Here is a 23,662-nt window from a genome sequence, read left to right as displayed (position 1 = left end):
AAATACCCATGGGGCATGTTGATCAAATAAGATATTCAAAGCTTTAACTTTAGATTTAAAGTGAGTTTCTGCTGCTGGTGTCTGAGCTGAGAAAGCCTTTGATGTGCATTGTAACTGGTTGTAAATAGATCAGTAGGTAATAGTCTTTTTATATGGCTGCTTGTAAACTCTCCTCCCCTCCCACCACGCATCACTGTCTTTATGGAGGCTGACAAACAGATTTAAAATAAGCAAAACAAAAAGAAATTTGAAATTTGGGACCAGAAGCATTTTTTTTGTATACATTTTTGTCCTTCATATGAAGTTCGCAGAAGAAACATGTACAACAATCACATTATATGCTGCTAACTTCCTCTAAATCCTCTAAAACACGTGTCAAACTCAAGGCCCGTGGGCCAAATCCGGCCCGCCATAGCTTTTTATGTGGCCCTCTAGATTCTAAACTAAACATTGAATGTTCTTAAATATCAATCAAACCTATGCAGTTTTTATCTGTTTACTGCCAAATTATATCAATTAATCCCTCCTGTTTCTTGCGAATTATCGTGGAAATTCACGCAAAAATCGAAAACTCCCTGCACTTTTTTTGCACTAATACATAATTGAGAGTTTATTGCAAATTTTTCTCAAAAATTATCAAAACATTTTCTACTTGTACTGAACAGCTGCCTCAGCTTGAATTGATATCAGATTATAGTCCATGATCTTTGCAGCTGGTAATAAAAAGTTGCATTTACCATCATAAATAAGAGCAAATATTGCAAATATTTCCAAATTAGCAAGACAAACACTTTGAAAAATCACAGAAAGTATTACAAAATCCTGGAGGAACTGAAATAATGTTTACTAACATTATTTAATTTTATAAATGTATTGATGTTTAAACAGTTTGTGAGCAGGTTTTATCAATACATTCTGGCACAATCGGCCCTTTCAGAGCATTCATGATCTTGATTTGGCCCAAAACAAAAATGAGTTTGACATCCCTGATCTAAAATACTCTGATTGGACTACAAGCTGATTAATTTAACTTAATTTATTTGACTAGGACAGAAACATTATTCAACATTTCTACAATTTATGTCAATATAAACATGCAGGAATTAACACAATAACTAATTTTCATCCTTATTCTGAGACAAGTGAGCAGAAAAAAACAAAACAATTCGCTGTACAAATCACAGGACAGAACATTAAAAATAGTAAAAGAAATAACATCAGTAAAAGAAAAAAATTACACAAAAAATAACTAACAGACAGAAACAATTATATAAAAACACAATACAAGACCCTCCACTAACAGAGGAAGATGAGTAAATAACTGGTTTCCTTTCAACCAGTGATTGAGTTTCTTTTTTCAAAAATATCAGGTTTTAGTGTTTCCCATATATTCTGGTTTCTGTTATATGAATGTGTCTCTGACAGATTAAAACTTTATGCTGTTTTCAATTTGAATGATAAATTCAATGTTTGATAATTAAGATCAAATTGGAAAGTATCTCTGAATCTGTCTGTATGACTGGATTAAACTGAATTAACTTTTCTTTCACCTGTTCTTGATGTGAAATAAACTGTAATGAATCATGAAGATTGATTGTTTGTGTGGGATGAGATGTAAAACAATTGACATGTTTTGAAAAAAATCATAATTTATGTTTCATAGTTTGAAGCTCTCGAAGCTGAAGTACATAACTTTCATTTAAAAAATATGTTTTTAACATATTTGTTAAAGCTGTCACCATGTGATGACAGTATGAGACAGATAATCTGTGAAAAGCTCCTCCAATCAGGAGGAGCGTCTTAGCGCTGTCAATAAATCTCATGAACATGCTGCTAAATGTGAAAACAGCAGAGAAACCTTGGTGGCCATGCTAACTAGCCCTAGCATTAATGGCAGCCTCAGGGAGAAGATGTATTGTAGCAGAAAGAAAAGGGTGGAGAAAAGGTGCCGCACACAGGCTTGATTGACAGCACTAAGACCCTCCTCTTGAGTCTGATTGGTTGTTTCTAGTTAATAGAAGGCAGGAGCTTGATTTTTATCACACCTTATCTATCTCATATAATGTCACAACATAGTGACAGTTTCAAAGAATATGTAGGAAAAAAATCATAAAAGTTGCAGCTTCGACCATGACAACATTTGAAAAGTGCCCGCTATTAAATTTCAGCTTGGAGCCTCATGCAGGCAGGCATGGGTGGGCTGTGCTCCGCCAGCACCGACAGGGTTAATCACACCCATATGGTGCGCTGAGAGGTTTGGTCCAATGCTGCTGTGGGCCAACAGGAGAGGGAAGGCTGGGTGGGGGCAGAACAGAAGGGAGAGGACAGCGGGGCAGATCACTCTCCCGACACCTGCACCTGGTCACTTTGGTTCCCATTCAGTCACCAGTTCAAGTCCGCTTCTCCGATCCGTGGACCAACATCTTGATCACATCACCGATGGTTTAATGGGCAGAAACTTTTGGAGATTGTGGGACAAGCGTTCAGGGATCTGATGCCATTTTCTCTTTCTTTTCTTTTTATTGTTACGCAGAGGAATGCCTTCGGATAAAAGCGACTGATTCGGCATTGTTGTGTTTTTTTTTTCTCCCACGGAACTATCAGACCTTTCGGGTTGTTTTATTCCTGTGCAAGTCTGCTGCTGTAAGACATTGGTTTTTTGGTTTTGTTTCTTTTTTCTTTACCAGTTCGGTCTCCAAAGGCGCAAAACGCGCGGAATGCCGCGGTAACATCTTGCAAGTTGTGGCTGTTTTCGCAGAAATCAAAGGTAAGGACATTTAACTTAACCCCGGTTTAACTTTTAACTCGCGTTTGGTTACTCTGTAGCGCAGTCTCTGGTCCTTTAGAAAGCCGGAGTGCGCGTATTTGTCCCGGTTCCTATTTCTGGATGTTGAGTTCACAGGTAAGTGCGCACTCCTCCGCTTATGAAAGAAGCTGAAAGAAATCCTGTAATTATTTAAAGGGAAGCCATATATTATTACAGCAGAACTTCAGTCTGTCCTGAGGCTCCCACCCAGCACAGAAACCCAACAGAACCGCTGTGTAAATATACCACGAAGTCAGTCCAGCACACAGTGGTGACATTTATAATTATAAGGAAATGACAAAGAAAATAGAGCGTAAATTTACACCAAAGTAGTGTAAATTGTACCAAACGGTAGACACATGCTTGGTATTCTATTATCTGATAATTTTTTATTATGACTCATTAAAATAATTTCTCAATCTATTATCTTATCTATGTGACTATGCAGGTGCAACCCCATGAATCAGAATATCTTTAAAAAGTCAATTCATTTCATTATTTCAGTTAATAGCTAATTCACTATGTAGGTTTATTACACTTAACGTTGTACATTTCACATTTTTATTTCAGTCAACTTTGATTGAGTAAACGTAAAACAAAAAAGTGACAACCTGTTCAGACAATTTGATTTAAATGTTACATGAGACTGGTAAAAACAAATTTCAGGAAGTGTTGCATCCATGCTTTTTAGTAGAAAGTTTAGTGGAAGGAAAAAGTTTACTAGAAAACATGCACAAACAAAAAGGAAAGCTACCAGCCTCACTGCCAAAGTAAACCTGGTTTAACGATTATAACATCATAGATCCCCCATGGGAGACACCAAACCCAATAATAAAAATGAGCTAACAACGGCTATTAAAGCTACCAGAGCAGCTCAGCAGAGATCTCCAACACACTATGCCTCATTGATGCCTTAGTCTCGCCAAATTATCCCCTTTCAGTAGGCCAACAGTTCTTTAAAAATGCTCTTTTATATCCTGTGTTGCGTCTAACTCAGCCATAATTAAATTAACAGGAATAAATCTCGCTCTGCACTCAACCAATCCATGTAATGTACGAGTTCCACATTTTAAACTGAATAACCGAGCTCATTCTGTGATGTCCTAATTGATTGTGAAGCACTAGCTCTTCATTTGCTGCGGCTGTGAAACATCTGATGGAGGGAATCGGCGTCAGATTTGCGCCGCGATGCCAGGAAGGTTGTTTAAGGTGCTGCCAGCGAGGCCTCTGTTTCTGATTTTCCATCGTGTTCCAGTCGTTTCAGTTTCGACAGAATGTTCAAAACGTCTTTCTCGGGAACATGTTTTCCAGATTACGAGTTGCTGCCAAATCTTTTGTGAAATCACGCTATTTTAAAAAAAAAAATCTTTTTCTTTTCCAACACCTCCTAATTTCCAGGCGACTGTGGACCTCATGAGGTTGGAGAAGAAGCCCAGGGGATGGGTTATAGACCCAAGCAAAGCACACCTTAAGGGAGACCATTTAATGGATGTTATGGACTCAGCTTTTAGTATTCATAATTTATATGGGATCCTCTCCAGCAAAGTGCAAATGCATAATGAATGTCTTGAGTTACGGTCTAACAGTTGGACTAAGTTTCACAACACGCCGTAGCTGTCAGGGATTGTTTCAGCCGGGGTTACCTGCTCCTTTGAACTGTCATGTCCTCCACTCATCAGCTTCTGAGAGCGCTTTGTTGAAAGAAAGAGTGAGGGAGAGCCAGAGGGGAATCATTGATTGGCGTGTTCATTGTCTTCTCTGCGCAGGTAAAACGTGAGTGAAATACGTGCTGAACTAAGTGCTGTTTGTAGAAGAATTTGTCCGAGATGAAGGCTTGGTGATTTTAATCTCGCGTAATTGCCAGACTTCTTGGCCTGGCGAGCTTCGTTTTGCAGTCCTAACACATACCTCACTACATTTACACTCTAAATAAATAATAGGGCTGTCATATTTTCCAGAGCAGGTGTGAAGATTTGGACGTTATTCTCTGCTGCCTAACTACGCGTCTCGTCTGAGGAGGCTGCAGGCCAGGCGTCTGATCAGAGACATCAGAGAGCGTCCGTCCTTCCCTCTTTTTTTTCTGTCTCCCATTTCTCATGGGGCACTCTATAATAACGCTCATTCCTCTTTCTTCTTTTGTCCAGATTTAGATCTCTGTGGGCTACCTGCATGACTGTTACCATGACAGCATCTGGAGCCCAGCTCCTCCTGTTGGCCCTGTGTGTTTACAGAGTCTGGGGCCTGCAGCAGTCTGCGCCGCGGGTTCGCCTCTCCTTCAAAGGTGAGCTCATACATATGAAGTAAACTCCTCTGCCTGCGGGGTTTTTTTTTTTTTTATTATAACAGCTTATTTGTTTGGTTCTTGTCCGGTTAAATCCCTGGCAGACTCGCAAACTTGTTCACACCAGAGGTTTTGCTTCCGTTTTATGAATATGTAAAGAGCGTATTTCCTGCCGCATGTCAAACAGCGGAGCGCTGAAAACAAAAGGTGGATGTTACGTATGGCTGGTTACACGTTGTGCCCTTCGCCAGCGTTTCTCCCCACACCCTGAAATGCTCACGCACTGTGATGTGACCTGTCAGGCTCTTCTTTGTTGCGATGTCGGGTTACAAGAGGAAAACACCTGAAACTTGATCCCAGGAGTGAAATGTATACTTTAAAGGGGACGTATTGTAAAAAAATTCACATTTTGTGCATTTTTGTACTTCCATTTTGCTTCAGAAAAATCACACTGATGTTTATTGGCAATAAGTTCATGTTTTTTTGGTGTCTGGAAAACACGCCATTTCAAAAACCTCCTGGTTATTAACTCCCATGTAATGAGAGCTGCGCCGTTACCTAGCAACCCCAGTCAAGCCTATTCCGTTACCTAGCAACCCAAGCGGAACTCCAGGACATTTGGTCAGCTGGTTTTACTGCTATATGCACTGTACAATGGCTGCTGGAAAAGACAAGTGTTTTGTTGTTGACTACCATCCACAAACCACTTTCTGCCTGGTTGATTGTGCAGGATCCTCTACTAATGCTTTTCAAACATGTACAGTTATATAATTGCGTCAGCCTTTTTTATGTTTAAGTGTAAACATTGAGTTTGGGGGCGTGGCCAGGAGCAGCTTATTGGGATTTAAAGGGACAAGACGCCCTAATTCAGCTCAAAATAGGCAGAACTGAGCAAACTAAAATATCATTATCTGGGAATGATTTTGTGTAAACCTGTTTTGTGTAGCTCATAGACCTATCCTAACCTGTTCAAGGAAGGATAATAGGTCGCCTTTAAGATGTTAAAGACCTGACTTCTAGGTTTAAAGCTGAGACGGGGAGAATCTGGTTTTTTGAAGCCTTTTTTCTGTGCAGGTATTTGGGATTTTCCCCTTGTTCTCGGCTCACCTGCGCTCATTAACTCTGATGGCAGAGACTTTTCCTCACAAATATGAGGACGACACCTTTGATCAAAACAATGCCAGATGATTACTGTTATTTCTGCCTCCCTGTCATGGTGTCACATCAAGTTGCGGGAAGGGCTCCACGTGTAAGAACACATGCCCGACGCCGCATGGACGTGAAAATGAGAGGTGTGGATCAGATTTATAACATTCTTGAGTGCTTTGATGTGCAGCTGATTCAGGAGGCTTTGGTTTCAAAATAAGGTCTAGACAGCGTCTTATCTTGTAGTAGTGCATTGATTCAGTGATAAAAATGCATGATTTACATTTTAAAAAGCAATCTGAGGCAGATTAGGGGTAATCATGAGATCTATGGTTGACAGAAACACTGGCGGTGTACGTGCAAAGCTGCTGTGCATTCTTCTGATTTTGTAACACTGACAACAGCTGTCCACATGCTGCGGATAGCTGCAGAGACAGATCCATCCTAGTCCTGAGAGAGTAATGGCCATGCTTTTTTATGTGACCTTTCACACTAATCCCTCTCCCGGTAAATAGCTTAGCAGGGTGTTTTTGGAGCTTGGTGCGCACACTAGTTGATGGATCAATCGCACAAGTTTGGTCTTGAATTTGCTCCTTCTCAGACTCATGTAAACTCCAAAACTGAAGTGTTAAAGCAACTCAATTTGGGTCGTGTTTTTCTAACCCAACTCTGGGACATATAAGACAACATCAATGTGTTTTGATTCAACACCACAGGGAGTTTGACCCAGAATATTGGGTTTGAGGTTCAACCCCAATATTCTGGGTCACAATGGAAGGTTTCCCCCAGAAAACTTGTTAAGTCTGGTGGTTGGGTGCTAGGCCAGTCATTCATCCAGCAGCTCGTTGTGTTTTTGAGTTCAAAAATGTTTAAAGTTGACAGGAAAACTGAAAATGTCACTTAATAATTATGTGTCATTGAAAGATACACCACTATAAAGTCTTAAAAATTGGCAGCATTTAAAAAAAATTTTATTAATGAAACAATGCTTAGCCTGGTGGGGCACAAGTAAAGCCTGGTAGCCCGCCAGGTTTATAATACACTAAGGGAAACCTTGTAATTTATACTAACATAGGTAAAGGGTAGTAAGAGAATCTCATTGTTTAACAACCAGGCCTGTTGCAATAGGCAATAAACCAATGAATCCATGATAAATTAAAACAAGCTGAATAATTTCCATTTGAATATTTTTTTTCCCTTTTTTCTTTCTCTTTCTGAATAACGAAAGTCTTCGGTCTGGTGCTTTGATCTCTTCTAGTCGTTTTTGTTTTTAAGAACATTTTTGTTTACAGTGACTTTATAATTAATTTTACTCATTTTGTCTGTTGTTTTGTTTATTTATTTTGGATATTTAAAATGTCTTACAGTTCCAGTATTAAATGTTAACTCGAATTTAACGTTTATTGAACTTTTAGGTTGTGTTCTTGCATTATTATGCCATTACTATTATGTTAGTTGAAAATAGTCAATATTAATGTGTACTGTAATAATTTCTGGGACAATTTATTGTCCAGCAAAATGTGTTATTGTGACAGGAATAGTGATAAACCACCATGGATCCATAGTACAATGGATCCCAGCCTATTCGCTGTTTCATTATTTACAAATTCTCCCACTCACAAGTTTTTCTGTGCAACATAACTCCAAATTTTTGGAGGTCTATTGTACATATAACAAAATTTAAAACAGACAGGATTCAATTATCCCAAATACTGGCTTTGTAAACTATAACATTTGATTCAAGTCAAAATATTTCGATTAACTCCTGCATTAATTTAGTTTTATAGTGATTTTTGTGCAGAACATCACACCTCTCTGCTGTGCTGCTGTGCACACCTCCAATTATCTCTATAATTGGATTTTTTTATAGAGGAAAATTCAATTATAAATACTTTATTTTTCTCCAGGGATATAATATAAATTTGTGCTAAAAATACAGAATGATGTAGTCAAGACAAACAGATGGTGCTCAGTGTGCAGAAAGAAAAAGTGTTTTGTAACTTCCAAATTTTACTCAGACAGTTTAGCTTGAAGGCTGGTTGTGAATCAGTGTTCTACCTTTTCTACCTTTACAAAAATCTATAATTTTTACCTAGAATTTCATAAAATTCAATTAAAGTGAATCTTTCTGTCCTTTGCCATCAGCAGAAGTGTCAGGTGTGGTGTAGGTTTGGTGTAATTTACTATATGCTGTTTTAAATTAATTGAATTGTTTTAGTCGGTTTCATTTGGACAATCTGTTTTTTAATGAAAGATAACAAAGGTATTTATTTTCTTGTAAGACTGTGAAAATTGGAAGTGAGATTTAGAAAATCCACTTGAGCATCTGTCTCTCAAAATATCTGTGCACATTTTGAGGTCAACAAACCCAAATACTCATCACAATGTTAGCAAGAGACATATCTATTAAGCCTTTTAGTTGCTGCTTTCAAACATAAAATGTCTTAAAGATTTATAGACCAATAAATAAATAAATTTATATTTGTTTTTTAAAAACGTTGAATGTTCAGCTTGTTGCTGAGCATGTAAAGAAAAAAAGACAATTCAGTTATGTTTGCATTTTAAGTAACATTTCTTTTTTTTTGTTTATGTTTGCCCACCAGTACTTTAGCACAGTGATTTCCGCCTGACTGGCGAAAAGTTTTGGCACCATTGGCTTAAAAAAGTAATCAACACATTTTACTTGGAATCTATTTTGACTTTGTGACTCATTAGTTGGTCAAAATGTTGAAGGTTGCGCTAGCTAATTAGCAAGAAAAATGCTAATTATTTGGACAGTGGATCAGAAGGTACTCATGCTGTAGTGGGTTTGAACTGCGTCCGTTTCAGTCACTTTGCGATTGTGTGTTTGGGCAGGACACTTCAGCTGCTATGCCTGCTGCTGGTGGCCATTGGGCAGCTGTGGCCTCCATCAGTGTGTGAATGTGTCTATTAATCACTGATTGTTGTGTGGAATGGTTTAGAATCCTTTGACTTATACTATACAAGTACCCATTCACCACAACTCAACCCACTGACATTAATTTTATTACCCAGCATAATTAACCTTGTGATGAAGGAGTGTTCAGTCCAGTCATCAGCATACATTGTCAGATCACCATTAGCGTCGCACAAACTGTATAAGCTGTCATTTAGTCAGTCATGTGACACCATGACGTAGAAGTTAGATCGTCTGACTTAGCCGTTAACCAGTCAGACCATCATCACGGACCGGGCTGTGGTTTGTAGGTGACTGCAGCTAGGCCCTGCTTTGAATACAAATAGAAATCTAGCCATCTAGTTATCATTAGAAACTATTTATTGACTTATTTTGTGTCATATCTTGTAGCGTATGCTGAACTCCTCCAGCAGTTTGTTGACCAGCTCCTCCAAATGTCGCGGACGTCTTAAAGCGCATGCGTACTCACTGCACGTCTGCTACTCTGACAGAACAAGGAGCCGTTACGAGCGGGAACGTAGTCTCACGGTAAAGTTCGTGTCGACATGCAAGCACGGACGCACACAAAGATGTCCTCAAGAGACAACTTACTTTTTGATTTCAGCTCAAACTGGCGCGGCTCGTCGCGGCTGTCTCAGTTGTCATATCCATCCTAGCTTGTAATTTTCGGTGTCATTTTCCCGGTTCAAATGTTCAAACGGGGCGATACAGAGAGAGTCACATGATGGCATAATAATATCGTCAGAACGTATTGTGTATTTTTGGTCACAGATAATTCATTTAAGTTTTCTCAGTGTTATGATTATTTTATTTTGCACACCTTGTTAGGAGTTTACTTGAATTAGAAGGAATTATTTAGTGGGTTTTTTCTTGTCTGAGAAAAAACAACAAACTACTAATTACAGTTCATGAAACCTCTTTACCATTTTTCTATTTCAACTGCTGGAAGAGGATAAGCTAAATCTGATCAGGTTTCCGTACAAAAGTGGGATCTTTTAAAGAATGATCTGGTCTCTTACTTTAGTGAAATTTCTGGATGTTCTCCTTCAGTGAATGAAGAACACGTTTGTTTTTAACTGAAATTCAACACACGCTTGCAGTTTTAGTTAAAGTCTCTGAAGTTTTATATTGAAAGAAACTGATTTTGAAAAATGATGATTTGGCCTGATTCTTTTGCTATTTTGTAATTATGTTATTTACATAAAATCATTTTGTTCTTAAAAATACCAAAATTTCCACATTATTTTATATTTTGGCCTGCCTGATTATGTTACTTTTAAATATAAAATATTGATAATTTGGTCAGTTGGGTTTCCTTTTTACCAAATGCTTTTTACTCTTGAGTCATTTCTTGGATGGTTACTTGAGTAAAAATATCTTAAAGTAGTGCTACTCTTACTTGAGTGCAATTTTCGGATAGTCTACCCACCTTTGACAATTTTGTTGATGGGATTTGACAAAATCTAATGTTTATTGCTTGTTTCATAATTGGCATTAAGTTTTTATGATGTATAGCACTTTGAACTTCCTTGTTGCTTAAATGTGCTATACAAATAAACTTGCCTTGACTTGACGTCTCTTACTTAACACATTGAGTCACAACTTTTGACCCAATATTTACTTGGTCTGTCCTACATTTGGGTTGAGAAATGACCCTGCAGTTTCTGTGTCTGCACTGAGCTCTCACACTCAGCCGCTTGTTAAAGGTTTTAGATCGACTCTCAGGTTTTAGTCATAAAGCAGCACTCTGCGGACCCTTCCCCCTAGAACAGAACAAAACCCAGAGAGGTTAGGATTTAGTCCCCAACTGTTTTCTGCTACTCCCAGGATTTATTGTTCATTGTTTGTGACAGCAAGCCCCTTTGTTCCTCGAGGCGCCTGTGGAGGAGGTTTCGGGGCATGTGACTCTTCAGAGCGATCGTGCCGGACTGAGTGACATTCTGAGGCCACATGTGGTCTGCAGAGGACAAGGACTTCATGTTGATTTTCAGGAAGTTGGGTCAATTAAGGAGATTTCAAAGGAATTAACTGAAGCTTGTTTGATTTGTTGGTTCAGCGATGCTAGAAAGCAGAACGTGAAAGCTGTGTAACTTGAGCCGTGTTTTAGACTCTCGTACCCTCACTGTGCTGTCACCAGGCAGTTCATACAGAAGATGGGTCTGGGACTAAGTGGTTCTGGTCATTATAGTGACTCAGTGACAATATGCTGTAACCTGAGAGTTCATAGTGGGCCCCATACTGGACTTCCCAGAATGTCCTTCCCAGTGTTTCCCCTATCGATGTCAGAATGTTGTCAGACGATAAGTGTTTGCTGAATGTTTACCAGATGATGGCAGGACATTGTTTGCTATTTTTGGCGAACAGAGACGAGTACAGGGGTGCGGCGTTGCTGCATTTAGCCCGTTCGGTGAATCCACCATGACCGTGTTGGAGCTCGGCCATTGGGACTTGTTATCCTGTGGGAACAGAGCCGGACTCTGAGACTCCGTCCCGCTTCGACCGGAGATCCGACTGCGAGGCTTATTTTAGTGGCACCTCCACTGCATCCTGTTAACGCGGGCCTCAAAAGGAAGATGGCAGGCCCTTTGATGTAAATAAAGATTGCGCTTCCTCTTGAGTCCCTGTAAGCCTGCTTCTGAGGGTCTCAGAGAACATTTGTCATTGTTTAAGCCTGTTGTCTTTAACATGCCTCCATCATGTCGCAGGGAGCACATATGGTGGCCAATATTTCAGACATGCCACAAATGTGTGTGTGGGTGTGTGTTGGGGTGCTTTCCATGTCTTTAATCTGATGCAATGAATTAGTGAATTGTTAAAGGGAACCTATTCTGCTTTCTTTTAAACAAGTTAGGTCAGTTTTATGATCTATACAAAACATGTTCGTTGCATTTTTGGCACAAAATCATTCTCAGAGGATGAGATTTTACCTGATCAATTCTGCCTATTTTGAACTGCTTTCTGAAAGAGCTGTTTTAGGGTCCGATCACGTTTATGCAAATTATTTGTTGCTGGCCACACCCCCAGCAGCTAACGTCAAAGCACATGTCCTTTCCAACAGCCATTGTGCCAACTATAATTAAAGCTGAACAGAAGAAAGTTTTTTAAAAGTATCTGAAAACCCTGTTAGAAGCAATTTACCTATAGCTGAATTGTTTAATTATTGTATATAATATGAAATTATCAACATTTTGTATAAACTGTAATACATTTCCATTGCTGTTTATATTATATTTTAATGATTTCTACTGCATAATGTGTGTTTTAATAATGGACCACAGGACGAGTAGCTGGGTCCTATTATGTACTGCTTTCAGAATGAGCCGTGTTAGGGTTCTGCCACCTTTATGCAAATAAGCTGTTGCTGGCCACTTGTCTCTGCCAACAGCCATTGTACCAACTATAATTAAATAATTAAAGCTAAACAGAAGAAAGTTTTTAAAAAGTACCTGAAAAGCATCTTAGGAGCAGTGTGCTTGTAACTGGATTGTTTAATTGATCAACATTTTGTATAAATGAATTACTTTTAATTGCTGTATTTGAATGATTTCTACTGCATGACGTGCGTTTTAATGATGGATTCCAAGAAGAGTAGCTTGTAAATAAACAAACAACATAGCAATAAAACCAGTTGACCAGCTCCACTCTGGTTGCTAGGTGAGGAGCTGGGATCAGTTGGGGTTGCTAGGCAATGAGGCAGTGCTCACAGGTTGTAATTTAGGATATTTTTATTTAGCACTCACCTGTTTGTACAAATGGAAGCACAAAAACGCGCAAAAAATGAAGTTTTGCATAAGAGACTCCCTTTAAAAACGCTGAATGAGTCAATTGCGCTTGTAATAGTTTCATTGGATCAGTTGGGGTTGCTAGGCAACGAGGTCAGTTGGGGTTGCTAGACAATGAGGCAGTGCTCGCAGATTGTGACTTAGGATTTTGAAACGACAAATTTTCCAGACACCAAAACATATTAACTTATGGCCAGAAAATGGTTGATTTTTTTGTTTATTTAGCACTCAATTCTCTCTAGAACCAGTAGAGACCCAAAACTCGCAAAAAAATGAAGTTTTGCATAACAGTCTCCCTCTAAAAGCCCTGCATGAGACTGGGCAACGAGGTCAGTTGGGGTTGCTAGACAACGAGGCAGTGCTCGCAGATTGTGACTTAGGATTTTGAAATGACTAATTTTCCAGACACAAAAACACATGCACTTATTTCCAAAAAATGGTTGTTGTTGTTTTTTCTTTTTTATCTAGCACTCAATTATTTCTAGAACCAGTAGAGATCCAAATGGAGGCACAAAAACGTGCAAAAAATGAAGTCTTTATAATAGTCTCCCTTTAAAAGTTCAATCAAAGCTTTTAGGAGAACAAAAAAAGAGAAACACTTTCCACTGCTGCGAGTCTTAACAGGTTACGCTCTGCTGAACACAGACCTGATCTTAAGAATTAGCTGTGAGTTCGACTGACCATGTTTCCTAATGGAGCCACATGGCTTTTCCTCCAGTGCATGCACTGCTTTAAACCCAATCAGACACCAGAGCACATAAAATATTGAGATCTTAAAAGCGAATATGCTTTTTCAAAACGCTCAATGTTGAGTCATATTTAATAAGTGACACATATTTTCCCCCCCCAAAAAACTTGAGTGTGTTGTTTCAGGGACTATAAGTTCATCCAAGTTGGTAATGAAAATATGTTAAAGGCATAAGGGGAATAGCAGGAGTGCTCTGCCAGCCGAAGTGCTTTTTTTTTTTTAACATTACTGTAACATTTTCCACACAGAACTCATGGACACAAAAGCAGCGCGACCCTTCAGTTTTTCCTTCAACACCAGCGACTACAGAATCCTCCTCATGGATCAGGACCAGGGCCGCCTCTACCTGGGCAGTCGGGAGTACCTGGTTGCTCTGGACATGCACAACGTCAACAAAGAACCGCTTATAGTGCGTTCAAGCTCTCTTCTTAAATCCACTCTGCTATTTGGCATGTGGTCCTAAATCTCTGAGTAGTGCAGTGATCCTAATGTCTGGTGTTTTTTCTCTAATGCAGATCCACTGGCCAGCCTCTGCAAAGAGAAAGGGAGAATGCCAGATGACAGGAAAGGGCAGACAGGTGGGATCTTGTGCTTATATAAAAATTAATCCTTCTTTCCAGATGCTGCAGCAGCGATAGAATTCCATTTATCTTGCTCCTCTTTGTCCAGGGTGAATGTGCCAATTTTGTGAGGTTGATTGAGCCGTGGAACCGCACCCACCTCTACACCTGCGGCACAGGGGCGTACCAACCCATCTGCACATTCATCAACCGAGGCTGGAGGGCAGAGGTGAACACGGCATTTACAGATCCCCAAGTGGGATTTACAGCAAAACGCCCCAAGCAGCGCAGACCTGGAGAGCTTTGTCCTGCTAAATATTTCAGGACGGCAAACTGGGACACTGATTTGTTTATGATTTTCCTTATGCTCTATTTTTATGCACACTCTCTCTCTGATCTGCCTCTGCAGGACTACCTGTTTAGACTGGTGTCTGGTTATATGGATTCAGGGAAGGGAAAATGTTCCTACGATCCTAAGCAGGAGAATGTTGCAGTTTTGATCAGTAAGAAAAATGCCTGACTAAGGCTACGTTCACACTGCAGCCTGACGTGACCCAATTACGATTTTTTTTGTCAATTTTTTTTGCCGTGGCAGTTCACACTTCCAAACACACCCTGTATGTGATCTCCAGTGTGAACTGCAAACGACCTGAAAGTATCCCGCATGCGCAGTAGAGGGCGCAATAACGTCACACGTAGAGAGCGTGCTCAGTGTTTTGCCAACCGCCATAAAAAAAAAAAAGGAAGAAGAAGAAGTGCTCTGTGTTTGCGGAAGTAAACATGGATGCTAACGGTGGAGCCTAGCTTACGATTTTAAAGTTGTTGTCCGACCGCAGCAGCACATTAACAACTTAATCCTCATTATTATCCGCCATGGTTGTTGTTTTACCTCCCGCTTGGGCGCAGAGTAGTGACGTTTGTAGAGCATCAGTGACGTTCAGGTCGGATGGACGCGACCTGGCCGTTCGGTCACATTTGAATCGGATACGAATCGGATATCCAATCGGCCTGGGTCGCATTTGAAAAAAATCCGAGCTGTGTTGTTCGGATTGTCATGAAAAGGTCAGATACAGGTCGCATTACGTTAAAAAAAATCGGAATTGGGTCACTTCCGGCTGCATTAGACGCAGAAAAAACGCACCAAGCTGGTCAGTAAATGGTGGAATCTTTGTGTGTTCACAGACGGAAACTTGTACGCAGGTGTACATATTGACTTTATGAGCACAGACGCAGCTTTATTTAGGACCATGGGAGGGAGGACAGCAATCAGGACGGAGCAGTATGATTCCAGGTGGCTCAACGGTGAGTAAGTGTGGGTGTGAAGAAGTAAAACGCCAATGATTACACGTTCTAGATCCTCTCATTTCATTTTGACAACCACTCGTTTCAATCCTCTTTCTGCTTTTTATCCTCCAGAGCCGGTGTTTATCCAGATCCAGCAGATCCCTGACAGTGCAGAAAAGAATGATGACAAGCTTTACTTCTTTTTCCGGGAGAAGAGTCTAGACACCAGTGGTGGGGCGAGCCCCACGGTTTTAGCCCGGGTGGGGAGAGTGTGTCTGGTAAGCAGAACCACGCTACTAACCAAATTACTCCATGAACATTTTCACATCTTTTCATGCTACAACCACAAACCTCTGGGTATTTTATTGGATGGAGGGACATACAGTAATGCATAAATGTGATGTAGAGGTTTCCAATGTCTCTCTAATAATAACGATCTAAAACGTCACTTAATGAGCAAATAGAGTGTGAATATTAAAGTAATGATCAAAACAATCCACCTCTACCAACAGAGTTATGTTAAATAGCTGTTCCTCCAAGATTTTGCGATTGTTTTAGTGTTTGTTTTGCAATCAAAATTGGAGATATTGTGGTGCCAAATTAGAAAGGAATTTTTATGATATTTGCTCTAATGTATGATGTTAAATGTGACTTTTTATTACTCGCCGTATTGAGGACTATAACTTAACCTCAAGTAAGGCTGAGGCAGCAGTCACTTATACTCAATGTTTTTGATCGATTTTGATAAAATTTGCAGTAAAATCACACAAAAAATTGGAGATTAGTTGATTTTGTGTGAATTTCCTGGTTTGTGAAAAACTGGAAGAACATATTGATGTAATTTGGAGTCTAGAGGGCAAAATGAAGAGCTATGGGCCTTGAGTTTAATGCAAGTGATTTAAAATGTGAACTTAAAGGGGAACTAATATGCAAAATTAACATTTTGCATATTATTTTACTTCTATTTGGGTCTCGCCTGCTTTTAAAAACAGTCCAAGCATTTAAATCAACCACCTAACCATTTTGTGGCAATAAGTTGATGTTTTTTTAGTGTCGTTTCAAAACGTCTTGATTGTTGAATCTGTATGCTCTGTACAATGGCTGCTGGAAAAGACAAGCAGCCAATAAAACAATAAAGCGTTTTATTGTTGGTTGTGCAGGAGGCTCCACTTGAGCTTTCCAAACATGTACTGTTGTATAATTGCGTATCTGTTTGAAGCTATTTTCACATGCGAGTGTAAACATTGAGTTGGGGGGCGTGGCCAGCAGCAGCTTCTTGGGATTTAAAGTGACAAGACACCATAAGGAGCAGACTAAAATCTCATTGTCTAAGAATGATTTTGTACAAAAAATGTAATGAACATGTTTTGTAAAGCCTACAGACCTGTTCTAACCTACTCAAGGAAGCATACTAGGTCACCTTTAGCCATGTCTTCATATTTATCTTGCAGAATGATGAAGGTGGACAGAAATCCCTGGTGAACCGCTGGACGACATTCCTGAAGGCGCGTCTTGTCTGCTCGGTTATAGGAGACGACGGAGTCGAGACGTCGTTTGATGAACTACGTAAAGCCCTGAGAAAATTGTCTCCCATTTCGTGTTAGCTGCATCTGCTTGACTATGATCTTAATGAAATGCACGTCATTGTTTTTCCAGGAGACGTGTTCATTCAACCAACACAGGATGAAAGAAACCCCATGGTGTACGCTCTGTTCACCACAGCCGGGTGAGTCATTTTCTGGAATCCAGGTTCACAAATTCAAAGTGATTTCTTTATTTTATCAACACATTTTTGTGGCTAATTTGTTTTCTAATTTCATGGGTTGGGTTTGGCACCTTTATTTAAATATTTGCTGTTTGTTTTTGCTTAAGCTCTGTGTTTAAGGGCTCAGCAGTTTGCGTATACTCAATGGCTGATGTCCGCAACGTCTTCAATGGACCGTTTGCCCACAAGCACGGCCACAACTACCAGTGGACAGAATACACTGGGAAGATTCCCTATCCACGGCCTGGAACAGTAAGTTTCACTCTCATTGTCTTCACAGAGAAATATGACAAGAAAGAGCAAAAATAATTCAGTTTCTATGCACCACAAATTTGGAACAAACTTCCAGATAATTGCAAAAAAGCCAAAATATTGAGTGCTTCTAAATCTAGTCTAAAATCCCACCGGTTTAGAGTTGCGCTTGAAACATAATCAATGAAATATTAATCAATAACTTGATGTGTGTTCTATGACTTTGTGTTTTTATGATGTAAAGCACTTTGAAATGCCTTAAATTTGCTATACACATAAACTTGATTGATTGATCGATCGATCGATAAGGTGGGATACTTAGAAGACACTAACACACTATTTGTAAAATGTAGATTATTAAAATTCATTGACAGTAAAACTATTGACAGTTTTAATTCTTTACAAACCCAAAATATTTACCAAAAACCATTCAAAATTTGTCTAAGGAGGAAATTTATCAGTTAAGGGAGGAATTAAACTTTCTGAATTTAAAAAAAGAAAATTCAGAAGTAAAATGTTTGTGTATCAATAAGTGGAGTTAAATTTGAGCATTGTCCAATCATAAAACTGTCCAAATGGATTTACTAACATTACAAATGGCTGGATTTACTATATCAGGGTTTCCCCCAGTGTATTATAAACCTGGCCAGGCTAAGCATTGCTTATTTATTTAAGTATTTTTTAAAGTGTTTGCATTTTTCAAAACTTCATAGTTGGTGTTCAGGTGTTAATCGTCCAGTCTTTTAATAACACATAATTATGAAGTGATATTTTCAAATTTCTTGTCAACTTTAAGCTTTTTTTTAACTCAAAAACACAATGGATGAATGACTGCCGAGCGCCCCGACCACCAGGCTTAGCAAGTTTTCTCAGGGAAACCTTGTATGTTATATTATTAGTCAATTATTGATGTTGGTGTTGTTTTGGACCCTACCTTTGTTCTATCATCCACTGTAATTAAAATTAAATAGATACTAGACCCGTGGGTTAACTATTAAATACAAGTTATGTAAATGTATTATGTATATGTAATAAATGTAATATGATGCAGGTGGTTAAGGAGGAGAAGTATTGATAAGTTTGTTCTTCCATCCACGCTCTTGAATATTTAAGATAAAAGTTTTGTAATTATGTTTCATGCTGTAAGTATTTTTGTACATATTCAACATGACAGTGGTGTAATCAAATCCTTTTTCCTCCCTATTGCATCCAGTGTCCAGGAGGAACCTTCACTCCAGGCATCCAGTCGTCCAAGAACTTCTCTGATGAAGCTGTGAATTTCATCCGCTCACATCCCCTCATGTTTCATTCAGTGTATCCTATCCATCGCCGCCCCCTGGTGGTGAAAACCGGCGTGGACTACCGGTACACGGCCCTTGTGGTCGACCAGGTGGATGCAGTGGATGGGCGCTATGAGGTCCTATTTTTAGGCACAGGTGAAATAGCAGCAGGACAGATGGTTGTAATACATTTTCATTGAGAAATGTTAATAATCAACAATATTAATGTTACTTTTAGACCGAGGCACAGTGCAAAAAGTCATCGTTTTGCCCAAAGACCCAACAACCATGGAGGAACTGACTCTAGAAGAGGTTGAGGTTTTTCGGGTATGTCTCCGTTTGCCTGTGTTCAATCATTCACAATAACCATATAAGTTTAAGTATTTTTCTTCATTAAATTACAGACCAGAGTTCCTGTTAAAACAATGAAGATTTCTTCAAAAAGAGTAAGCTTTTTTTTATTCTTCATACTGGAGACACTGCAGGTTCTCAAAAAAGTATTCGTACCGCTTGAACTTTCCGGATGTTGTTACAATCTTTGAAAACACCCTTCTCTTGGTAACACATGGTGGTGGCAGCATGAGGCTGTGGGGATTCTTCAGAGGCAGAAAATCTAGTTAGTTAATGAAAAGTAACTAAATGAAGAACTATCCTGGAAGAAAACCAGTTTGGGGCTTTAATAAACTGGAGCAGAGGTTTTCTTTCCATCAAGATAACTACCGTAACATGAAATCAGAGCTATTAAATAAGGTTTTTTAAACTAAACACATTCGTGAGTTTGGCCCTTGTTCCAATCACAGACATTGATGTTTGCAGCTGAGATGTGTCAAAAATCTTTGCTCTAGATATTAAAATGTTCAGAAGGTACGAATACTTTTACTACTACCTTTGTTTACATGCATCTACTGCCTCTGAGTTGAGCCCGTTTTTGTTTGTGTTGCTACAGCAACAGCTATACGTGTCATCGGACGCGGGGCTGACGCAGGTGTCGCTGCACCGCTGCGGCGTGTACGGCAGGGCCTGCTCTGACTGCTGCCTGGCCCGTGACCCCTACTGCGCTTGGGATGGAGAGAGCTGCTCTGCCTTCACCCCTTCTACCAAAAGGTTTACATCACCTCATATTATCACTGTGCAGTTATGTTGGGTTTACTGAAGCACACCTGACAGTCTGAGAGACTCGGTTCAATTGGGGAGCAAAGTCACGACATTTGTTACATTTTCAGCTGGTGTGATTCACTTTCACACGGCACCGGGTCGAACGAACCAAACTCTTTAAAAAACCTGTTCCCCACTTCAAAAACACCGAATCTTACCAAGTATCTACTTCCTAGAGCAAATATCTTAGTACACTTGAAATAAGACAAACTTAACTTACAAATAACGTTTTGGAAAGATAGAGAGGCTGGTTTTCAGTAAATAATACTTAATATTAATAAAAATATAGTTGTTCCATTGGCAGATAAATTTACTTATAACATGGGAAAAATACCTTGTTATAAGTTAAATAATCTGCCAATGGAACAAGTGCTTTTTCATCAATAATAAGGAATTAACTTAAAACAAGTGTCTAGTTCTTGCTAAAAAAAATTAACTGCAAGTTTGTTTTGTCTTATTTCAAGTGTACTAAGATAGTTGCACTAGGAACTAGACCAGAAGTACTTGGTAAGATTTGGTGTTTTTGTAGTGCCCCACCCCCCACATCCTCTCCTCGCCTGTGGTGGCGCCACACCAAGAACCACTGAAAGGAACAAGACAAAAAGCTCAGAAGAAGACAAGAGTTGAACTTCTTTCTTGACAAAATGTAAAGAAAATGGAGTGGCGTTGGAATTTAGCGGTTTCGCTTTTTTGTTTTTGTATAAGACGAGCTATTTCTCCCACTAGCGCTAGACTCCCAGCTTGTGTTTTAGTTGTATTTACCCAGAATCCCCTACGCTATAGTCCGCTTCCTGCTTTTGGAGCAGCCTCCGGTCCACTTGGCGTTCATATATACTTGGAGTTCACTTCGAACGAACTGATATTTAGGTTTGTAGGTGGACCAGAGTTAACTTTTGATCTGAATCAGAGTTTGATTACAACACTTCCCCAAACAAACTAGAGTTTGATTAAAGTGGACTAAAAAGGACTGGTGTGAATGAATCCTTTAACTCTAATACTTGTTTTAGGAGGAGCAGAAGACAGGATGTAAAGCACGGTGATCCACTAAGACAGTGCAGGGGCTTTAATGCCAAAGGTAAGATGGAGGTTTTAATTGTCAAATATAATAAATATGTTGTTGTTTTTATTTTAAGCTATTTTTTTTTCTGTCTACGTGCGCAGTGGAGAAACGTCTGAGAGAGACGGTGCAGTTTGGGGTGGAGGGCAGCAGTACCTTCTTGGAGTGTCAGCCTCGCTCCCCTCAGGCCACAGTCAAGTGGCTTTACCAGAGGGAGGGAAAGAGGAAAGTGGTGAGGAAGTAAAATTTATTCATTGCAAGTTTAATAAGAAAAGACAAATCAAAAAATAGTGGTTTAAGTTTGGCTGAAGTCACGATTCAGTAATTCCAGTCTGAACCTCCTACCTTGTGTTCTGGAATAAAACCGTTAACCAATGTTGACGAGAATAACCGCTGTTTCCCAAAAATAATGGTTAAAAAATTTACTATTTTATACTGTACAAATTGTACTTATTCCAACCACTTACTGTTGTGAGAGAAAAAAAATCCTCAAGCTACAGATTTTAGCATCCCAGTTCAGTTTTGCTGCAGCGCTTTTCTGTTAATTTGGGTTTCATGTGACGCACAAAAATTGCTAATGGTTGTCAAAGAATTAAAAAAACAATTTTGAAGTTTGACATGCAAACCCAATTTTTTGTAATACGGCCTGTATCTAATCTTTCCATGACAGTCTGAATAAGAAGAAGTTTGATTTATTTTATTTTATTTTGCCGAATGCGACCCAGGCTGCTTGGGTGTCACATCTTTTCAAATGTGACCTGAATCTTAACGGTCAGGTCGCGTTTAGCCGAACGGAACGTCATTGATACTCGACAAACGTCACTACTCTGCTTACTGATACGCGAAAGCAGGAAGTAAAACAACAGCCATGGCGGACGATAATGAGGATTAAGTTGTTAATTTGCCGGCTCCGGTTGGACAACAACTTTAAAATCGTAAGATATGCTACACCGTTAGCGTCTATGGTTACTGCAAACAATGAGCACTTCTTCTTCTTCTTCTTCTTTTTATGGTGGTTGGCAAAACACTGAGCACGCTCACTGCGCCCTCTACTGGGCATCCGGGACACTTTCAGGTCGATTGCCATTTACAATGGAGATCACATACAGGTCGAAAGTGTGAACGACCACACCAAAAATAATCAAATTTGACAAAAAATTGGAACTGTGTCACTTCAGGCTACATTGTGAACGTAGCATAAATGTGTTGAGTACTTTCTTATGCTGCTGGTGCTTTGTTGCATCAATTGTTAGTTCTTTAGTTATTAGAAGGATAGAAGTCTAAACTTGTTGCTCATTCTTTAACCTGTAGCTGAATCGTGTTGGAGGAGTTCTGAAAACCAACCAGGGAATCCTCCTGAAGTCTCTCAACCAATCAGACGCGGGGCTCTACCACTGCCTCGCCACCGAGAACAACTTCAAGCACACCATGGCCCGCGTGGCTTTGCGCATCCTGGATCGGGACATCGTTTTGGCGCTAACCGCTCAGGACGAGGACGAAGAGCCAAAAACCCGCCAAGCAGGGGCGTACCCTCAGTCTCTCGTCTCCTCCACACCTTTCCCACCTGAGATCAGACTGATTAACCAGTACTGCCAGTCTTACTGGGACCAAGTCAACCCCAAACAGCAGCAGCAGCGGAAGCGCACTAACCGCAGGCACACAGAAAGTCAGGACCAAGGTCTTGGTTAGGCGACGGGACGGTCCAACACCGGTCTGTCTGGACTTTATGCTGGACGTTTTAGTTCGACACGTTTGGGTGTCACTTCCACTCATTTCGGGGGGGGGGGATGACGCCATTGTTTTATCATTAAAATGTTGTTGGTTTTGCAAGTTTGAACCCAGTAAATCCATATTAAATATAGTTTACACTACTGATGACCACATTCTAAATGATGCCATAGTTACCAAACAGCAGCTTTATTACAGTGTATAATAATGTTACTGTTGTTAAAAAAATAAAAGAACTGTTCAGTGGAACAAAGCACACATTTCACACAAACTTGGTTTTCTTTGCAAAAAAAAAAAAAAGGCTGAATGCAATAATGCAAATGATAAGCCTATAGTTACACAGGTATGCTTTCCTTTAAGTATCGTCAAACAGAAGTGTAATATATTAATTGTGAATATAATATTAACGGTCATGACCTGTTGTTTCGGTTTCCCTGTATTGTATGATGCTATCATGTTGATATATATGCATATTTTTTGCATGCATACTGTCGTTCGTTGTACATTTCACGGTTGCTCCCTTGTTGTGTTCTGATGTTGGTGAGTTGTAATGTTAAGCTAATTCCATTGGATGTTGATATTTACTGCCCTCCCATTACTGTCCTGTGCTTTGGTGACCTGCAGTATGTGAGTAGTGAAGTTCTGTGTAGCGTACAGTGTTCTTCTTCCAGTTATGCACTTTGTTGTTGGTGGCATTCATGGGAAATGGGGATCTTTGCACAGATGTATGACTAGAATTTTTATTTTTTTTCAATGTACAGTATGCGATAAAAATGGGAGCGAACCTGGCTCGGTGTAGTATTGCTTGTTATTCTGTCATCTTACACTGTATCTAGAAATTTTGTCAGCAAGGAGACAAAATACCAATATACGGAAATGG

At 39.6% G+C, this 23,662-nt stretch overlaps 1 protein-coding gene across 4 annotated transcripts; it reads left to right on the top strand.

Annotated features, from left to right (window-relative positions):
• Positions 1-2,271: 2,271 nt before the first annotated feature.
• On the top strand, positions 2,272-23,571 carry LOC116736677 (semaphorin-3F-like). 4 transcript variants are annotated; one of them, XM_032589517.1, is made up of 19 exons: positions 2,272-2,767; positions 4,770-4,863; positions 4,951-5,087; positions 13,950-14,110; positions 14,217-14,279; positions 14,371-14,490; positions 14,671-14,764; positions 15,444-15,563; positions 15,678-15,823; positions 16,997-17,111; positions 17,202-17,271; positions 17,418-17,562; positions 18,776-18,998; positions 19,081-19,169; positions 19,247-19,288; positions 19,789-19,946; positions 21,005-21,072; positions 21,159-21,286; positions 22,366-22,743. In XM_032589517.1, exons 3-19 carry the CDS (start codon positions 4,976-4,978, stop codon positions 22,741-22,743), a joined length of 2,232 nt encoding a protein of 743 aa, XP_032445408.1. In that variant the 5' UTR covers positions 2,272-2,767; positions 4,770-4,863; positions 4,951-4,975. The 4 variants fall into 4 exon arrangements, with proteins under 4 accessions (XP_032445408.1, XP_032445234.1, XP_032445325.1 ...); XM_032589343.1 differs by having other exon boundaries at positions 4,747-4,863; XM_032589605.1 differs by having other exon boundaries at positions 2,273-2,767; positions 4,765-4,863; positions 22,366-23,571.
• The last annotated feature ends 91 nt before the right edge of the window (positions 23,572-23,662 follow it).

Source organism: Xiphophorus hellerii, chromosome 1 (assembly GCF_003331165.1).
Source record: "Xiphophorus hellerii strain 12219 chromosome 1, Xiphophorus_hellerii-4.1, whole genome shotgun sequence".
Lineage (NCBI taxonomy): Eukaryota > Metazoa > Chordata > Actinopteri > Cyprinodontiformes > Poeciliidae > Xiphophorus > Xiphophorus hellerii.
The sequence above is the reverse complement of the archived record's forward strand: the minus strand, read 5'-3'. Positions and strand labels throughout refer to the sequence as shown.

Bases quoted from the DNA above. Each gene is read 5' to 3' on its own strand.
- LOC116736677 (XM_032589605.1), top strand. From the start codon at position 4,976: ATGACTGTTACCATGACAGCATCTGGAGCCCAGCTCCTCCTGTTGGCC. The intron at 15,564-15,677 runs GTGAGTAAGTGT...TTTATCCTCCAG, and splicing joins TGATTCCAGGTGGCTCAACG to AGCCGGTGTTTATCCAGATC. The intron at 15,824-16,996 runs GTAAGCAGAACC...TTTATCTTGCAG, and splicing joins GGGTGGGGAGAGTGTGTCTG to AATGATGAAGGTGGACAGAA.